This window comes from Lipotes vexillifer, unplaced genomic scaffold, assembly GCF_000442215.2.
Source record: "Lipotes vexillifer unplaced genomic scaffold, Lipotes_vexillifer_v1.1 scaffold1463, whole genome shotgun sequence".
Classification (NCBI taxonomy): Eukaryota; Metazoa; Chordata; class Mammalia; order Artiodactyla; family Lipotidae; genus Lipotes; species Lipotes vexillifer.
Genome location: NW_006778536.1, coordinates 1,478,482 through 1,495,057, shown reverse-complemented (window position 1 = coordinate 1,495,057; position 16,576 = coordinate 1,478,482). Strand labels below are relative to the sequence as shown.

Here is a 16,576-nt window from a genome sequence, read left to right as displayed (position 1 = left end):
CCTCCCCTGTGCACTCCACAGAGTGTTTCCTCGAGACCTGAGCACTTGTCAGCAGAATGAGCCACAGCTCTCCAGTCAGGATGTAAGTCTCGGTGCAGCACTTCCCTCCAGCCCATAGACCCATCCTATTGTGCTTATGGTTAGGCCCAGGTGTAGCTTTTCCCTTTCTGGTTCAAGGTCCTATAAGGAAGATGTGTTGTATGTCATTGTCACGTCTCTTCAGCCTTTTTCCTTTAGTCTTTCTCTGTCTTTCACGTTCAGGGAAGTTTGAGTACAGCCTTGTATTTTCTGCGGAACATTTGGCCAGGTCTGGAGACATTTTTGGTGGTGACACTGTATTAGCGATCCCAAGACCACACCAGGTTCAGTGATTCCCTAGGGGGACTGCTCCAGGGTGTGGTATATTGTAGTGAAAGGATACAAAGGAAAGACGAGTGGGGTGACATGCAGAGGAAACCAGGTGAGTGACTTGACTCATGAATTCCTCTAGCGGTATGTTGTGACACGTGTGATGTATCGTCTACCAGGGACTCTCATTAGAGACTCAGAGCCCAAAGACTGCTAGGGGCTGGTCACGTGGACACCCCCTGTCTAGCACGTACCAAAACTCCAGACTCCCAGAAGGAGAGCAGGTTTCAGCATCGGCCACATTGCACAGTTGAGGTACAGGGAGCCACTCTTGTCAGTTTGGGGAATGGTGGGAACCCTCCAGAAATCCAAGTTCCCAGATGCCAGCGAAGGGTCCATGTCTAGAGCAGGCCTTTCTAAGGACAGCAGTCTCAGGCCTGCCCTGTGAACTCTTGTCTGCACCACCCCTTGGGGATGAGGCAGTGCTCTGGACACATCGTGAGTAGAAGCTAAGGAAGCTGGCAGGCCTGTCTGTGCAAAGGGCAGCCCCACAGCTAAGAATCTCCCATCTCCAAATGTTAGTATAATTTGAGGTCGACTCGGGCAATTTAGTTAGTCCATTATCATCTGTATATTTCCTGTTCGCTCTGTGTCTATGTATTGTACTTAGTGGTTTAGTAAAACCGCTTTCCTAACTATACTGCCATCTCCTCTGTCCACTTCTCAGCCCCCAGGCCCACTGCATGCTCTGTGCCAAGGCCCCCTCTCCTCACCCTGTGCGCTTAGCCACCATGTTGATCCTGCTTGCCCGAGAAGGGGAGGGGAGACGGGAAGCACAGAATGCACTGCCTCTCTTTTCCTCAGTGCTCTGTGCTCACAGTGACGTTCAGGAGGCTGTTGTATGGCTGAAATGCACAGTGTGCTATGGCGGGGGTGGGGGTATGGGGAGCGCGTCTGAGTGGCATGGGGGGCGGGGGCGAGGGCTGCTCTGGGGGCTGTGTTAGGGAACACGTGAGCGGGTGAGCGTGATAGAGCTTGAGGAGCTTGGCCCGAAGGCAGAGAAAAACAGAAGGTGGGAGTTACGACAGCAGAAAAGAGAACTGGGGATAAATCTGAGCTTTCCAGTTGATGTTGTAATAGAAGTTCCAGAAGGAGAGGACAAGACTGCAGGGAGAGAAGCTGTAATCAAAGACGCCAGGCCACCTTCCCCTTGCCTGGAGAGGAAGAACAACACCCTGGACCCTGCGTCCTTCCCTAGAGGCTGGACAGCAGTAGGGAGGGCACACGGTGTGTGTACCCGTAAGTGAACGTGAGTCAGAAGGGCCCTACTGCCTTCCACCTAGACACAGCCCGTTCAGCGTTCACAGTTCTGAGATCCATTAGAGACCTTGATTGCAATCATCCTAAGTGACCTTTGAATCAGATTGGAGAAAAACCAAAGAATGTTTTATTAGGACACTGCAGTAACAGACCAGATTCAAGCTGCCACTCAGCCAGGCCATAGGAAAAAAGTTAGGGACTGGAGTGCTGTAGGAAACTAAGAAGTTGTCCTCACTCAGTTTGTGTTTTATTTTCCTGTGTAATGCTATGTTTTGTGATTTTAAGTCTTTAAAATCAGAATTATACATGAGCATAGTTTAGAGAGACAGCTAGATATACAGAATTTGTTAGCCCCCAGCCAGCCTGTCCCCGTTCTCGAGAGATACCACTTTTGTTTGCACTCTGTGTGTTTCATCTGGTTAAATAATAGATGTATGTTGCTGCTGCTTGTTTTTCAGTTTTAGGCATATTGTTTGATTTCTGACTTCAGAAGGTGAGGATTGAGCTGTCTTTCTGCCCTGTACCCCAGCACCCCTGAGCATTCCCTCCTGCCCCCCGCCTCCCCCCCAAAAAAAGTCCTCTCAGTGCAGCTGTGATTTCCCTTAGGTCACTATTCGGAGTTGACATCATTATGACTATTTGTTTTTCAGAGCCAAACTGTGGAGTAACTTAAGATGATTTTTCCTTACCTGTGTGTTTTCTTGTTTCCCCGATTAATGACTATTTCCTTAATTCAGTGTTTTCATCTTGAAAATGCTAATGAGTGTTCACTATGTGTCAGAGACTGTTAAACGCTTTATATGGCTCATTCTGGTTAACCCTGATAGCAAGCCAGTTAGGTAACCCCCTACCCCCCAAACACACCCAAACCAGTTTCAGTCTCCTTATCTATAACATTGGAAATAGTACTGAGGCAGGGGTAAGTTAAGTCAGTTTGCCCAAGGCACCCTTCCAGGAAGTGGTGGAACAGGAATTTGAATCCAGCTGTGTCTTACCTCTAGAGCCTGAGGTTTCTGGAACATCTCTGGCACAGTTCTTGACATTACAGAATGGCATCTGGAAGCAAGGCTGGGAAGATGAGATTGACTACCAGAGAACTTGAAAGAGAATGGGAAAAGAAGAAGGTTATTTAAAAAAGAATCCATTTAGGCTTCCCTGGTGGCTCAGTGTTTGAGAGTCCGCCTGCACGGACTGGGTTCGTGCCCCGGTCTGGGAAGATCCCACAGGCCGCGGAGCGGCTGGGCCCGTGAGCCATGGCCGCTGAGCCTGCGCGTCTGGAGCCTGTGCTCCTCAATGGGAGAGGCCACAACAGTGAGAGGCCCGCGTATGGCAAAAAAAAAAAAAATCCATTTAAATGCATGATGACGCTACGTGGAGCATGCAGTTCTCTGCCAGTTAGGTAGAAATATCATCTTAATGCCTTCATTCCACCAGATAATTCTGCCGTTTTGTTCTTAAGGGAAGAAAATCCCCTTCTGGGCCTTTAGAGCTGCTCCAGTCTGGTGTGCAGCTGCCTTCCTGGATTCTCTTTACCTCTGTTCTGTGCCCACCTCATCCTCTCTCAGTTTACTCCAGGATTTGGGTGGAGTGTGTCCACATCCTTTGGCACCTCCCTGAGCAAGGGTGTCTGGGAAGTGAGTTTGTGGAGACTCCAGGTTTGAGAATGTCTGTTTTGACATCATGACTGGCTGATAGCTTGTGCAGAATTTTACCTTGGAATTCATTTTCCCTCAAATTTTTGAAGGCTTGCTTTCTAGGTTTCCAGATGATAGTTGAAGTCTAAAGCCATGCTGATTCCAGGTTCTTTGTACATGACTTGTTTCATTTTGATTTTTTTCTGTCATGATTCTCATAGGATCTTTGTTTTGTCTCTGATGCTCTGAAATTTTGTGCTTATGTTTCATGGTTTGTATCCAGTTTGTATCCATGTGCTGGGCCCTTTCAATTTAGAAACTTCTGGCTTCAGTTCTTGGTTTTTTTCTTCTTGAATATCAGTATTTCTTTAATGATCTCTCCATTTTTCCATTCTTCTCTTACTGGAACTCTTGTTGGGCATGTGAGACTTCTTGCACTGACAGTCTGATTTTTATTTTTTCTTCATTCTTTCCTACATCTGTGTTTTGTTTGTGTTTAAATTTTGGAGGACATTTTTTCAACTTTATCATCAAATCTTCTGAGTCTTTTATTTTGCTTCCCTGTTTTTAATTTAGTTATAACAGTTTTATTGAAGTGTAATTCACATACCATCAAGTTCATCCTTTTAATATGTACAATTAGGTGGTTTTTAGCATATTCACAGTTACACAACGTGGTCGCCACTTGTAAAACATGTTTACCCTGCCAAGAAACCTCTTAAGCATCAGCAGATATCCCCCTTCCCCAGCCTGCAAGTCCCTAGCTATCACTAGGCTACTTTCTGTCTCTCTGGATTTGCTTATTATGGACATTTCATATGAATGGAATCATACGGCGTATAGCCTTTTGTGACTGGCTTCTTTCACTGAGCAGGTTTTCAAGGTTCATCCACATTGTAGCATGTGCCATTCATTCCAGTTCATTGTCAGATATTCACATTGCATGGCTGTACCACATTTTATTTATTCATTCATCAGGTGATGGTTCATCCATTTATCAGTTGCCATTTAGTTTATTTCCACTTTTTGGCTAGTGTGAATAAATGCTCCTTTAAATAAGAGTGTACAAATGTGGCATGGGCATGTTTTCAGTTCTCCTGGGCATATACCTAGGAATGGAATTGCTAAATCATCTAATTAACTGTTTAGCATTTTGAGGAGTGTCAAATTATTTCCACAGCAGCTGCACATTTCCTCTTCCACCAGCAATGCTATTAGGGCTCCAGTTGCTCTGCATCCTCACCAGCACTTGTTATTGTCTGTCATTTTGATTTCAGCCATCCTAGTGGGTGTTTGTTTTTAATTTTTAAAAACTTTTTGAAAAACTTCTAAGAACTCTGAGTATTCCTTTTAAAAATAGCTGCTTGTTCTTGTTTTATGAAAATAACATCATTTATCTCAGGTCATGTTAATTAGTACTTTTAAAGGTTTCTTAGTTTTTGTCTACTCCAAGTTGCTTTGGTTCATTCTGTTTTGGTCTCTCTTTCATATTACAGGTTTCTGTCTGATGTTTGGAAATCTTTGATTGATTGTTCATATTAAGAGTGGTAGCTAATAGAGCGGTGGCTGGCAATGCTGAGTGTTGTGGGCTTTTGGACCCTGAGCTTCATTGCAGTAGGTCTGGGTGGGCCACTTCTTGATTGAAGAATATCTCATGTCACTACTTTAGATCTTGTCCCCAGGCTGGTTAGATTTCCTCAGAGAAACGGCTTCTAGTCTCCTGCCTGGAGGGCAATAGGATTGGCTGCCACTGCCTGGGAGCTTAATGGGGAGAAGCAGGCGGTCAGTATCAGCGCAGTATGCTTAGATGTACCTGGTCCCTCTGTTTTTGGTGCATTCCACCTGCCCCAAGTGTTCACAGTGTTCTAGGCAGAGGCTTCTTCAAAAAGCAGACCTCCTCCTGCTGGCTGGGGGTGGGGCAGTTTCCTGGTAGCAGAGCAGAGTGGGGATTTGAGGGTTCATGCTTACCAGGAAGCTTGCAACTAGTTCTCTTCTTAGTGACCCCCGCCCAACCTTCCTGAGGACCCTAGCCCCTCCGTGCTTGTTGAAGTTTTGTAGTATAAACTGAGAATTGAGTGGTTTGCCCCACCTCGCCCTGCCCGCCTCTCCTGGGTCTGCTAAATCAGTATTCTCAAGTCAGCTTTCCTGTGTTTCTTTGTCTTTTATCCGCTTCTCATCCTTGTGGGTTTGGCCTTTTGGGAAAAGAAATCCCTTGACTTCAGTTTTAGCTGGTTTTAGGGAGGGAGTAAAAGCAGATGCATTATTTACCCTCTCTGCCTAGAAATCTGCCATGTAGAATTTATTTTTTACATAATGAAAGATTTTTTTAAATGTGGAAAGCCAAATACACTAAAGTTATTGAACAGTCCATTCATTGCCCTTTGATTTATAATGTTCAGAGTCTCTACCCAAGAATCAATTCTAGAATAAAGATAGAAATAGGAGGAAAGGGCATAAAAGTACTAGAATAACATGTGGAAGACTCCTTATGATTTAGCATCTTAGGTGGGGTAGAGCCTTCTAAATATATTAGGAAACCAAAATTTAAGAAAAATGACAGATTCAACTATGTGAATATTTGAAACTACTGTATTCATATATAGTTGTATTTTAATGATCAGTTGAGAAACATGCACATGTATATATTTGTAACTTTTGGACCAGATGTTACTGTTCCTCATATATTGCAGCTCATAAGAAAAATGCAACCACACCAATGAGCAAATGATATAAGGGGCCGTTTTTCTTACTACAAGAAAAATGATAAACGACCAGAGGAGATAAGGAAGATTTCTCAGTATCACGCATAAAGAAATATAAATGAAAAATATGTCTCTGAGATTATCAAAGCTCCCAGCTATCACTAATGCAGGGAACCTATTTGGACTTTATCCTAGGGGAAACTAGAATTGTCTCCCAGAGAACTGGGCAAAGAAATACATTGCCTGTTGTTAGTAAAGACTGAAAAGGACCTAACTGGCCTTCAGTGGAGAATTGGTGAATTGAGTACATCCAGACGTATTTTAAATATATAGTGACAGTTCTGAAAGAATATATACAAAAAGTAACAGTGATTTTTGACAGGTGTTGTGATTATGAGATAACATATACTTTTTATTTTATATATTTTAATGTGTAGATTTTTTATTTTAGTAAATATGTTACATGTATGACTGCAAAGAAAATGTATATATTAGCATGAAGGAAAATAGTTCTGTAATTCTGAAAATTAGTTAGATTACCTAGATAGAAAAAGATGTTTTGGGGATAATTAATGAAAAATAAGTTCTTATTTCTGAAGTCTATCAGTGAAAAAAGACATTAAAGGAAAAAGTCACTTAAAGAAAAGAAAATCTGTTCAGTTTTAAATTTTAGGAACATTTTGAACAGGGTAACTAATGTTTTTTTCTGTCAAATTGATAGCAGTAATTTAAAGCCACATTTGCAGTTTGTCCGTAAAGTGTAACATCGATCCTTATAAAAAGAAGTTTCACTTAATCTTGGCCCCATTTTAATATTCCTATTTGCTTTTCCCATATTATTTTTAGTTTTTTGCTGTTTTTAATAATTTACTTGTATTTTTGGATTAAGTCCTTTTGGAAATAATGTGAAGTGTAGACTGATGGTCAGTAGTAATCAGTGAACTAAAGTAATGAATATTTATTGAGCTCTCGGAATGAAAAAGCACACCCAGAGCATCAATACAACTGCCTTGCTGTTAGAGTGACGTCATTCAGGTAAAGAAAGAGATTCAGAGAAATGCAGCATGGGCACAAGGTCACACAGAATCTCTGTGGGTTTATACTCAACATAAATAATAGATTTACGTATTTCCATGTTTACATAATATAGTGAACAGTATGTTTATATTTTATAATAAATGTTACAGAAAAAATAATAAAGTAGTTTATATTATAAAAGCAAATAGCTAACTGTAGCTTTTTTTCTTTCAGAATTTAAATGAATATGTTGAAGCATTAATTACTCTGAAGCAAAAAATTATTAATACAGAGTGAGTATGTTTTCCTCTGTTTGGCCGAACTTCGTGAACCTGACATACAAGCTGGAGCAGATGGTGGTGGTGTTAGACCCCCTCGGGCTGAGAGTGGAACTGGGGTTGCTCACCTGGTGCCTGTGTGGTGTGGGTTCTAATGGAACTCCTCAGGGCCTGCCCCAGGCCCTCGGCAGCCAGAGTGCCGAGTCCTAACCACTGGACCGCTGGGGAGTTACCAGTGCTCAGACCTTTACAGCGAGGCTCAGCGGTTAGTTAGAACATGATTTTTGCTAAACTGGAAATTTTTTTTAAAGCTGCTTTCTATCTTTAAAGCCTTCTTAGCTTTAGGACTGGACATCAGATTTCTTTGTAGTAAATTTCCTGATGTGAGATTGTTTTTTTAATCCTGTGAAAGTTACAAGAATTTATAGGCAAAGATACTTATATCATAGGAATTTTAACTTAAAAACTCATATATCAGTGCAGTGCTTTTAAGGAATTTAAGGTGATATGTATATGTGTGTGCATATGTTTAATTAATTACACATAAATTTGTTGCAGGAAACCTAGGAAGAAAGGTGCCTTGTAGGTTTGGAAACATGATTTTAACATAGTGTGTTTTCTAGATGGAAAAAGTAACATAACTTTTCTTTGTTACAGTAATTTGTTGACAGAATATCAGAAGAAATGTGATGATATCCTTTTACTGGCTTTTTCCTTGGAATTTTTAAGAATGTAAAGGAATGTGAGAAATTTCATAGTTACTCTTTGGAAAGCAGTGCTTACAGGCTCCAAGTAGGAAGTGCCCCTGACAAGTGCAGTTGAGCAGCTGTCTTCTACTCATAACACACGTTTAATGGTCAAGGCTGCTGGCCTCCTTGTTACGGAATGTGTTTTGTTTTTGTCACTGATTTGATTTTCTTAAGGTTTCGTGAGCTTTTTAAAGAGTAGGTCTTTTTCATTTGTACTCAGGACATGACCTGTGCTCTTTAGGTTTAGGGATAATGTGAAGCTGAATATGATGCTATGAGAATATTTTGGGATTTCTGTAAGGAGTGCACTGTAGAAATATTCAGAATGTGGGAAAATTAACTTTTGTTAATTAGTTTTGTGACTTGTAGAGAATTAATGAATATATCCCAAATCATAGTGTAAGTTTGTATCCCCAGGACAGTCCTTGGTCTCTGTGTCACCGTTTTGTCCAGTAGCCGTTTAGAGCACCTGCAGGCCTCTGTATTTTCTTGGCAGGGCGGAAGTAGTGTGCACAATCATTCCTCCTACATCTTTTGGTGATACTTACCTGAATTAAGTGTCTCCTGTGACAGTAAACACACATACGTGTGACCCGCAGCCTTAGATTCAGTATTGGAGCAAATACTGCTGTTCAACTCTGGCAGTAACCTGAGGCCTGTTTCAATATTATTTCAGGCATTCCTAAACTTATATGTAATATCACCAGTTATTTGTTTGTGTTGGTATCATTGTATCTAATTTGTGTGATTAGAGTAATAAAATCAAGGCACAGCATTTCGATTTATTTTTAGTATCTCAAGTTTTACATTCAAAAAAATAGGTCTTTGAAAATCTCCTCTTGTGCTTTATTGAAATTATCAGTCTGTTTAACTATAAATATGTTATTGCAAGAGTAATATCTTTGATTTTGAAAGCTGTACAGAAACAGTTATTATAAACACTTCTAATTAGCTAAGTAGGGACATAGGCAGTTAATTCCAGTATTAGGAAAATATGTGTTCATTGTATCCTTTTTGGAGAAAATGGTATGAACTTTTTGAGGTAATTACAAATGTAAGCTAGCAGGGAAATTATTGATTTACTTTTCTAAAATTTATAAAATTAAAAAATCAAAATTGTTAGAGTAATTTATTAAAAATTGATAAAACGTTTTTTTTGTTTTTTTTTTTTTTTTTTGCGTTACACGGGCCTCTCACTGTGTGGCCTCTCCCGTTGCGGAGCACAGGCTCCGGACGCGCAGGGTCAGCAGCCATGACTCACGGGCCCAGCCGCTCCGCGGCATGTGGGATCTTCCCGGACCGGGGCATGAACCCGTGTCCCCTGCATTGGCAGGCGGACTCTCAACCACTGCACCACCAGGGAAGCCCCTAAAACTTTTTGATTATTCTTGAATTTCCCTTCTGCAGTGTGCTAATCTGCTTCAGCCTCAACTATAGGTAAATATAGATTTTTTTTTTTTAAACACATCTGACTTTTGCTCACAATATGTATTCATTGTACCTCAAGTATGCAGTTGTTTGCTGTACAACCTGAGGTGCCAATGTTGTAGGTTTAATATGGCTTCTTGTGTGACTTGATTCTTTACTCTTTTGTGTAATTCTGACTGTTTTGTTGTTTATTAGTTCCTCTTTGTACAGGGCAGAGAGTATATTTTATTTCATCAGATATTTTTTGAATTTTTCTTTCTTGAAAAGACTGCAGCAATTTAGGGTGAAACTCCTTAATCTTCAGAAGTTTACATTCTAATATAGGAGGGTACAGATGTGTTGTGACCAACAGACATTTCTATATTGTGATATGAGAGTAGGATTTGACAGGTGGTGAAACTTAAAGGAATGACTTTTTGCTGTCTTAGAACATTTTACTGGCAGCATGATGGGAAATGAAGTTACCAAATTGTGCAGACTGTAAAAGTGAAAGGTTTTCCAGATTTTATGTTCTCCCTGTATTTCTTTTCTCATTGCTCGTTAAATACGTATATATATATATATATATATATATATATATTTTATATATATATATATATATATATATATATATATATATATATATATATATATATATATGTTTAATTCATTCAATATTTATATTCATTAAATATATATATACACACATATATATGTGGTTTTAGTAAGTACGTAACTTATTTGCTGGAGTTGAGCTCTGGACTCTGAGAAAAGAAGGACAGGATGTTTGGGTATTCTGATATATACAGGATTCAAGGTAGTTTTTGTTAATTGCTTATTGCATTGTCTTTATTCTTGGAATTTAATATTAATCATATAGTTAATCAAGAATCTTTTTTAATTTAGAGAAGTACATATTTTGACTTATGGCTCATGTTATGATTAATAGGAGTAACTCAGTAAAAAGCTATCATATGATGTAGATGGAACTTTGAATGTTTTTTAAGAATTATGATTTTGCCTGTATGTATACTGAACACAGATTATTGAAGTTTTAAGGTGAGTTTTATCTTCAGACAAGATGAAGTTGTTTTATCGTCAGTAGATAAAATTGTCACAGTTTTCTTTAACAAGTTTTACAGCTGCAGTTTGCAAGAAGGTAAGCTAGCTACCTGTATTCCTAGTCTATTTGGGGTAGACACTTATCGGACTAGATTTTATACAGATTCAACAAAGTGCCACATAGAATTGACCCATTATGTAGACTGTTTCTTTGATGTTTATAATAAAAGAAGATTCACATTTTCCTTACTATTAAATTGTCCAAATGAATTTCTTACCGAGGTCTTAAATTACAGCCCAGTGTTTGATTTTTCAGTAAATTTTACTGATCTTGTGGCCACTGAGATGAAGTTTATTGCTATCAGTTATTGTTGTCTCTGTGAATTGGATAGTTTAAAGTGGTTGTTTATCCTGTATACTTTGATCAATTTAAAGTAGTTTTACTTAGAATTTAGTAATGTTTTATACTCTGATTATATTTATCAATTAGAAGAAGGCAAAATATGGTTATAACATGACTCACACAGTTTGCCTGTCATTGAATTGAAATCAATGGTGATGAACTCAGGATTGAAGAGCCAGATCACCTGGCAGATCATCCAAGTGTTCTTGTATTCTCCAGCAGATTGAGAGCCTATTGCGCTTGCTTCTCATGGTTTTGGATGTACTTTTATTAGAAATAGACTCATGTCAGAAATAAAAAGTGAACATAAATCATTTCGGTACAAATAGAATGCATTTAAAAAGAGAGATTCTTTGTTTTTAGGTAGAAATAAAATCGAAACCAGTAGATATATTTAATAATTCACTGTAGATACTTTTGCATAATAACGTTAATGCATTGTCCATTTTTAGAGAGAATATTACTCTGCATCACCAAGTGGAACAGATGCTTCAAAAAATTTCTCCTCTGCAGAAGTGTCAGGAAGAACTGGGATCTTTAAAAGCAGAGTTAGAAGAGAAAAAGGTACCTACAGAAGGTTGTCATCAGTAAATTAAGATCTACTTATTTACTATAATTGGGATAAGGGGACATTTTATGCCTTAACAAAGGAAATAAATGATAGTCAAACTCTAAGTGTATTGCTATACTTGGAGAACATTGAATTAGTTGATTGATGGCTTGGTCCTTACAGTAATTATTAGTAATTAATGTAATGCTGTATTAGTTGCTTATGCTTTTTGAGAGGTTCAGTAGAGGAACCTTTTTAGCTATGAATTTTTATGACTTGATGTGCCCTGCATTGCATGTCTTTTCCATTTTTCTTGCTGTAAGTGTAAAGTAACCTGCAAAAGTTCAAACTTAAATTACAGAAATTATGTTTTCATTTCAAAATCCAGTTGCATTAAGTAAAACTATTTTAAATGCTATAAACTTATTTTTAATATAAATTTTGTTTTATTGGAACCTTAGAAGAGAATTCATGGCTTTTACAAATTAAAATAAACTCTGAAGCCAGTGAAGTTAGGTGGTTAGCATTAGGCAAGTCGTAGCCAAGCCGGAATGATTCCTGGCTCCTCGGTCTGATAGTATTTGTGCCTCCCAGTCTTCAAATTGTTTCATTTTAGGATGCCATGCACCTCTCTGAGGTTTACATACTCAAACAGTGGCCAATTTTCCTATTTCTATAGAAAGTATTATATATTTATGCGGTGAAAGTTAAACAGAAACAAGTTGTTGAATTTTGTCTACCACTGACTACAAAGTAATGTTATCAGCCATACCTGAGAGGAAACATGAACATTGGAATCACAGCTGAATAATAAACCTAAATAGTCACTCTTTCACTGTGACATTCAAAGAATTACTCAGTGTCTGGATCCTCAGACCCCTCATCTGTAAAAAGGGGTCATAAAGCCCGTCTCTCAGAGCTTTGGCGACCGAAGAGCTATACACATTATATTGTACTGTGTTATCAGGCTCAGTATGTTTCTTTCCCATTCCATAGTGTCCATAGGGTATACATATTGATTGGTGTTAACGTATTTTCCCCAATTATCATTAAGTATAATGTTTTATTTTATATTTTTGCATAGTAGTAATAATAGCTTATATTTATTACCTCTAAAATTTCTTTAGGTTTCATTGAATTTTAATTGGCTGCAACAAAAATATTAGCTATTCGATATTATGAAGATTTGGGGTTATTTTAAAATTAGTATATTTTAAGTTTTATAGCTCTGTTTGATTAGACTGTTTATCATATTACCTCTGTTTAGGATCTGGTTATATCTGTTAAAATGTTCAATGAATTGTACTTTGGTTTCCTGCCTAATCATATGTATTCATTTGGTTAATTTCATACTATTAAGTGATAATAATTTAGCTTATCAGGGTCAAAATCCTTGTCACTGGTGGTCAGTGACTTTCAAATTGTTGATACACACACACACACACACATTTATTTCCTTTTTAGAGTTCTCTGAAGTTATATCAGGATACTCATCAGGAATATGCTCGTGTGAAAGAAGAATGCTTGAAAACTGATGCTCAGTAAGTATTTCAGAAATTACTGTGGAAATAGTGTTTTCAACTTTGAAAATGTTTAATGCTTAAATCAATAGTGTTTCTCTTTTCTCTGTCTTTGGATATGTTGACCATAATTAACTGGATGATCTTGAACTAGTCTCACAACCTTGGTTTCCATATCTGTAAAATGGAAATTATACCTATGTTGAAGAATTAATAGGAGTAAATAAGCCATCTTATGTTAAAGCCCTGTACAAAGAACTCCATAAAAGTTTTTATGTCTATATGCGTACATGCTTGTGTGTCTGTATTTTGTTTTCATAGAGAAAACATGATTATCATCTCACTTCTTTGTACCATTCCTTTAATAGATACCATCTGGAATGGGTGTCTGTGTTCCATTAATGAAAGGGGCTCTTCCAAAGAAGTCAGTTGATTGTTTTGAAGTTTAATACTATATTCACATTGTTTACAAAACTCGTGAGCTACACATACAGTCGTTTAATGTAGATGCAATGTCACAGTAATTCAGAGACTTTCTCAGAGGGTTTCCTACCTTCTCTGCCTCAGAAGTCTATCCTAAAACAAGTGCAGTTTTCTAGCTGCTGCCTCCTGTAAGATGGTGGTATGGCCCTTGCCTGCCTCTGCTCCTGAAAGCAACCGCACCTAGTCAGGTGCTGGACTGAGGCCAGGATGCCACCTGGACGCATCAGCTTGGCTCAGAGATGAGCCACACAGGCACGATAAGCCGCAAAAATGCAGAGTTTTAAAAATTCATTTTACATATATTACACACTAAACAGCATACTGTTCTTTCTGAAGTTTACCTTCAAAACAGTTGCTGGTATTTTTAATGATTGATGTGTTATATTTGTTGTGACTAACATTTTCTTTATTATGTAAATCTCAATAATTTAAAAAATCATGTATATCACAAATTGTGAAGTTACTTTTTTTTTAACCATTTTAATTTATACAATTATATTATCAGGAAGAAGAAACTAGAAGCCAAGGTGAAGAAGCTGGAAGGTAATTGGCACTCTTGTCGTCCAGCTAATGGAAGTCATCGTCTTTGTATGAATGATTGGTAACTGTGCAAGGCTGTAGTACTTGGTCAAGTAGTTGAGTCCTGGTTTTTGATGGTGCGTCCCTGGATGAGTGTATTAAGGGTACCATTAGCAAGAAGGTTGGATACTGTACTTCTCTCAGTTACTGGATAGACATGGAAATGGAATGTGGCATATCCTTGAAGTGTTCACTCAAAATAATAACAGCCCATACTTTTACTGTCAAAAGCAGTGATCAAGAAAAGGACTTAAATTTTGAAAGTTGAATCTCATGGGGCCCTCTCATTTTTTACTAACGAAATAAATGGTTAGTAGGAAAGGATACTAGTTTTAGTACTGAGAAACTTGATGTATTTGGATGGTTGTGACACAATCATGTTGGAGAGATTTCTGTGAGATTGGCTACACTGGGAATTCCCACTGTGTCCCTGCCCACCACCCCCCTGCCCCCAGCACCCCAAGTTTGCTCAGGGCCTTCTGTCTACACTGAGCAGGCAGAGGGCCACACGAGAGTCTGCTCAGCCCTCCTGTGGCAGCTAAGAGCCCTTTTAGGAATTGAATCCGAGATCTTTTCTTCTGTTTTCTCCTCCTTATTGGGTGGTTGTGACGTGGAAATAACATCAAGTAGAGACAAGTGTGACCTGCCAGCCCATCCCTGATTCCTTTCTTTCTCTCCAGCATGGGCTGGGGCTGCCCTCGTAGCTGTGGGGCTCACGGACCTGCTCTTTGCCCTGTCATCATTCCCGTAGTCCTCTGCTTCAGAGAACGGGTTTTTGTTTTTTGTTTTTAATTGAAGTATAGTTGATTTACAATGTTGAGTTAATTTCTGCTGTACAGAGTGATTCAGTTATACATATATAAACATTCTTTTTTTAAATATTCTTTTCCATTATGGTTTACTACAGGATATTGAATAGAGTTTCCCTGTGCTAGACAGTAGCACTTTGTTGGTATCCATTCTGTATATGATAGTTTGCATCTGTTAACCCCAAACTCCCACTCCATCCCTCCCCCAGCCCCCACTGGCAACCGCAAGTCTGTCGGAGAACAGTTTATTTTCATTTCGAGTGTGAAGTGAAAATTTGAATAGAAGTTGCTGAATATATTTCCAGTCATTAACTTGCCTTAATTGAGCCCAATTTTTCAGACTTAGGTTCTAAATGTTTTGCTAACAAGTTTTCCTCTGATTTGGTTGTTGCACAAACATTGAGTGTGGCAGTAAGTACAACATCACTGTGTTCTTTCTCAGTATTACCTTCTATTGCTACTGTGTGGAGATAATGTCTATTTAAGGAAAATTTTTAAAGGGATCTAAAATGCCTGTGAGACTATATGAAGCTTTTACAGCAGACTTCCTTTGAAGCGAAAGTGTATTTCCCACGTGACAAAAATATTTTTCTAGTAAGTGATGGGGCTAATAATCAGGTAAAGAAATACTCAAGTTTGTTAGAGGAATCAGGAGAGGATTGTTACTGTGTTGTTTATAGGATTTTACTTTTCATAGCAATTGTATATGAACAAATTCAGATAAAGTCAATACTGCTCAGCTTCTTAATAGTATATTTGAACCATTCAGAACCAAAAACTCAAGTTAAGAATTTGCTCTAGATCCACAGGAGAGCTATAAAAATACCTTAAAAGTAGATCTATGTAAAGATATAGGGACTTAGGATGAGTTGGCTTGATGCAAGGGAACTCTAGGCAGGAAGGAGTAAAAATATAGTAAACATTGAGAAGATTGTCCCTTCCCCCAAATGAAGAAAATGGTCTTAACTATTGCTTGATAAAATCACAGTTCTAAGTCTCTAAAACTTGAATGTTCCTGATTGTTGAAGAACAAGGGGACCACAGCCTCTCCCTCTAAAGATCTTATACATTGGCTTGTTGCCTGACTAAAGGGTCGGGGTTGGCTTGTTTCAGGATTGGAAAGGAGTCTTAGGGCCTATATGCCAATTCTTCAGTTTTGTAGATAATAGTTTAAACAAAAGTGTTCCTGCATTTATCCCTGATTCTGATAGAATACTGAAAGAACAGTAACTTTTTACAGAATTTGTTTCAAATTTTAAGAAACGAGGAAAGCTCTCAGTAGTTTATTTTGAGAATTTCATTAATGGTAATTATAAAAGTGGTAAATTACTTTTCTCTCTTACTTCACTGCACTCTTTAAATAAAGAGGCTGCTGTCAAGCAAACTCAGGACTTCAAGCAACTAAGGAATGAAAAGAAAATACTTGAAAAGGAATTTAGGAAGACACAGGTAATAGATAACAGCAGTGCCCACACATGTTCAGATCTTCCCTCTGGGACTCCTTGGGTCCTCTGTAAGCCCCGTGGGTCCTCGTCATGAGGAGTCACACGTGAGGCCCCCAGCTGAGGGTAGTCAGCAGTGCCCCTGGGTTGCCCCCTCTTACATCCCCGTCTAGAACTAGCACTCCTTTATCCACTGCAAACACTGCTCGTGTTTTGTTTTCACAGGAAAAGCTTGATGAATTTTCTAAACAGAAAACTGAAAAGGGTGAGTAT

At 38.6% G+C, this 16,576-nt stretch overlaps 1 protein-coding gene across 1 annotated transcript in view; it reads left to right on the top strand.

The window, feature by feature from the left end:
* ICE1 (interactor of little elongation complex ELL subunit 1) overlaps nt 1–16,576 on the top strand; it is a 58,873-nt gene that overhangs the window by 6,265 nt on the left and 36,032 nt on the right. The window contains exons 3-10 of the mRNA XM_007451657.1: nt 7,256–7,314; nt 7,957–7,991; nt 10,596–10,614; nt 11,373–11,484; nt 12,935–13,011; nt 13,979–14,016; nt 16,228–16,310; nt 16,529–16,568. Coding sequence (XP_007451719.1) covers nt 7,256–7,314; nt 7,957–7,991; nt 10,596–10,614; nt 11,373–11,484; nt 12,935–13,011; nt 13,979–14,016; nt 16,228–16,310; nt 16,529–16,568 — 463 coding nt within the window. The remainder of the gene's footprint in view (nt 1–7,255; nt 7,315–7,956; nt 7,992–10,595; nt 10,615–11,372; nt 11,485–12,934; nt 13,012–13,978; nt 14,017–16,227; nt 16,311–16,528; nt 16,569–16,576) is intronic.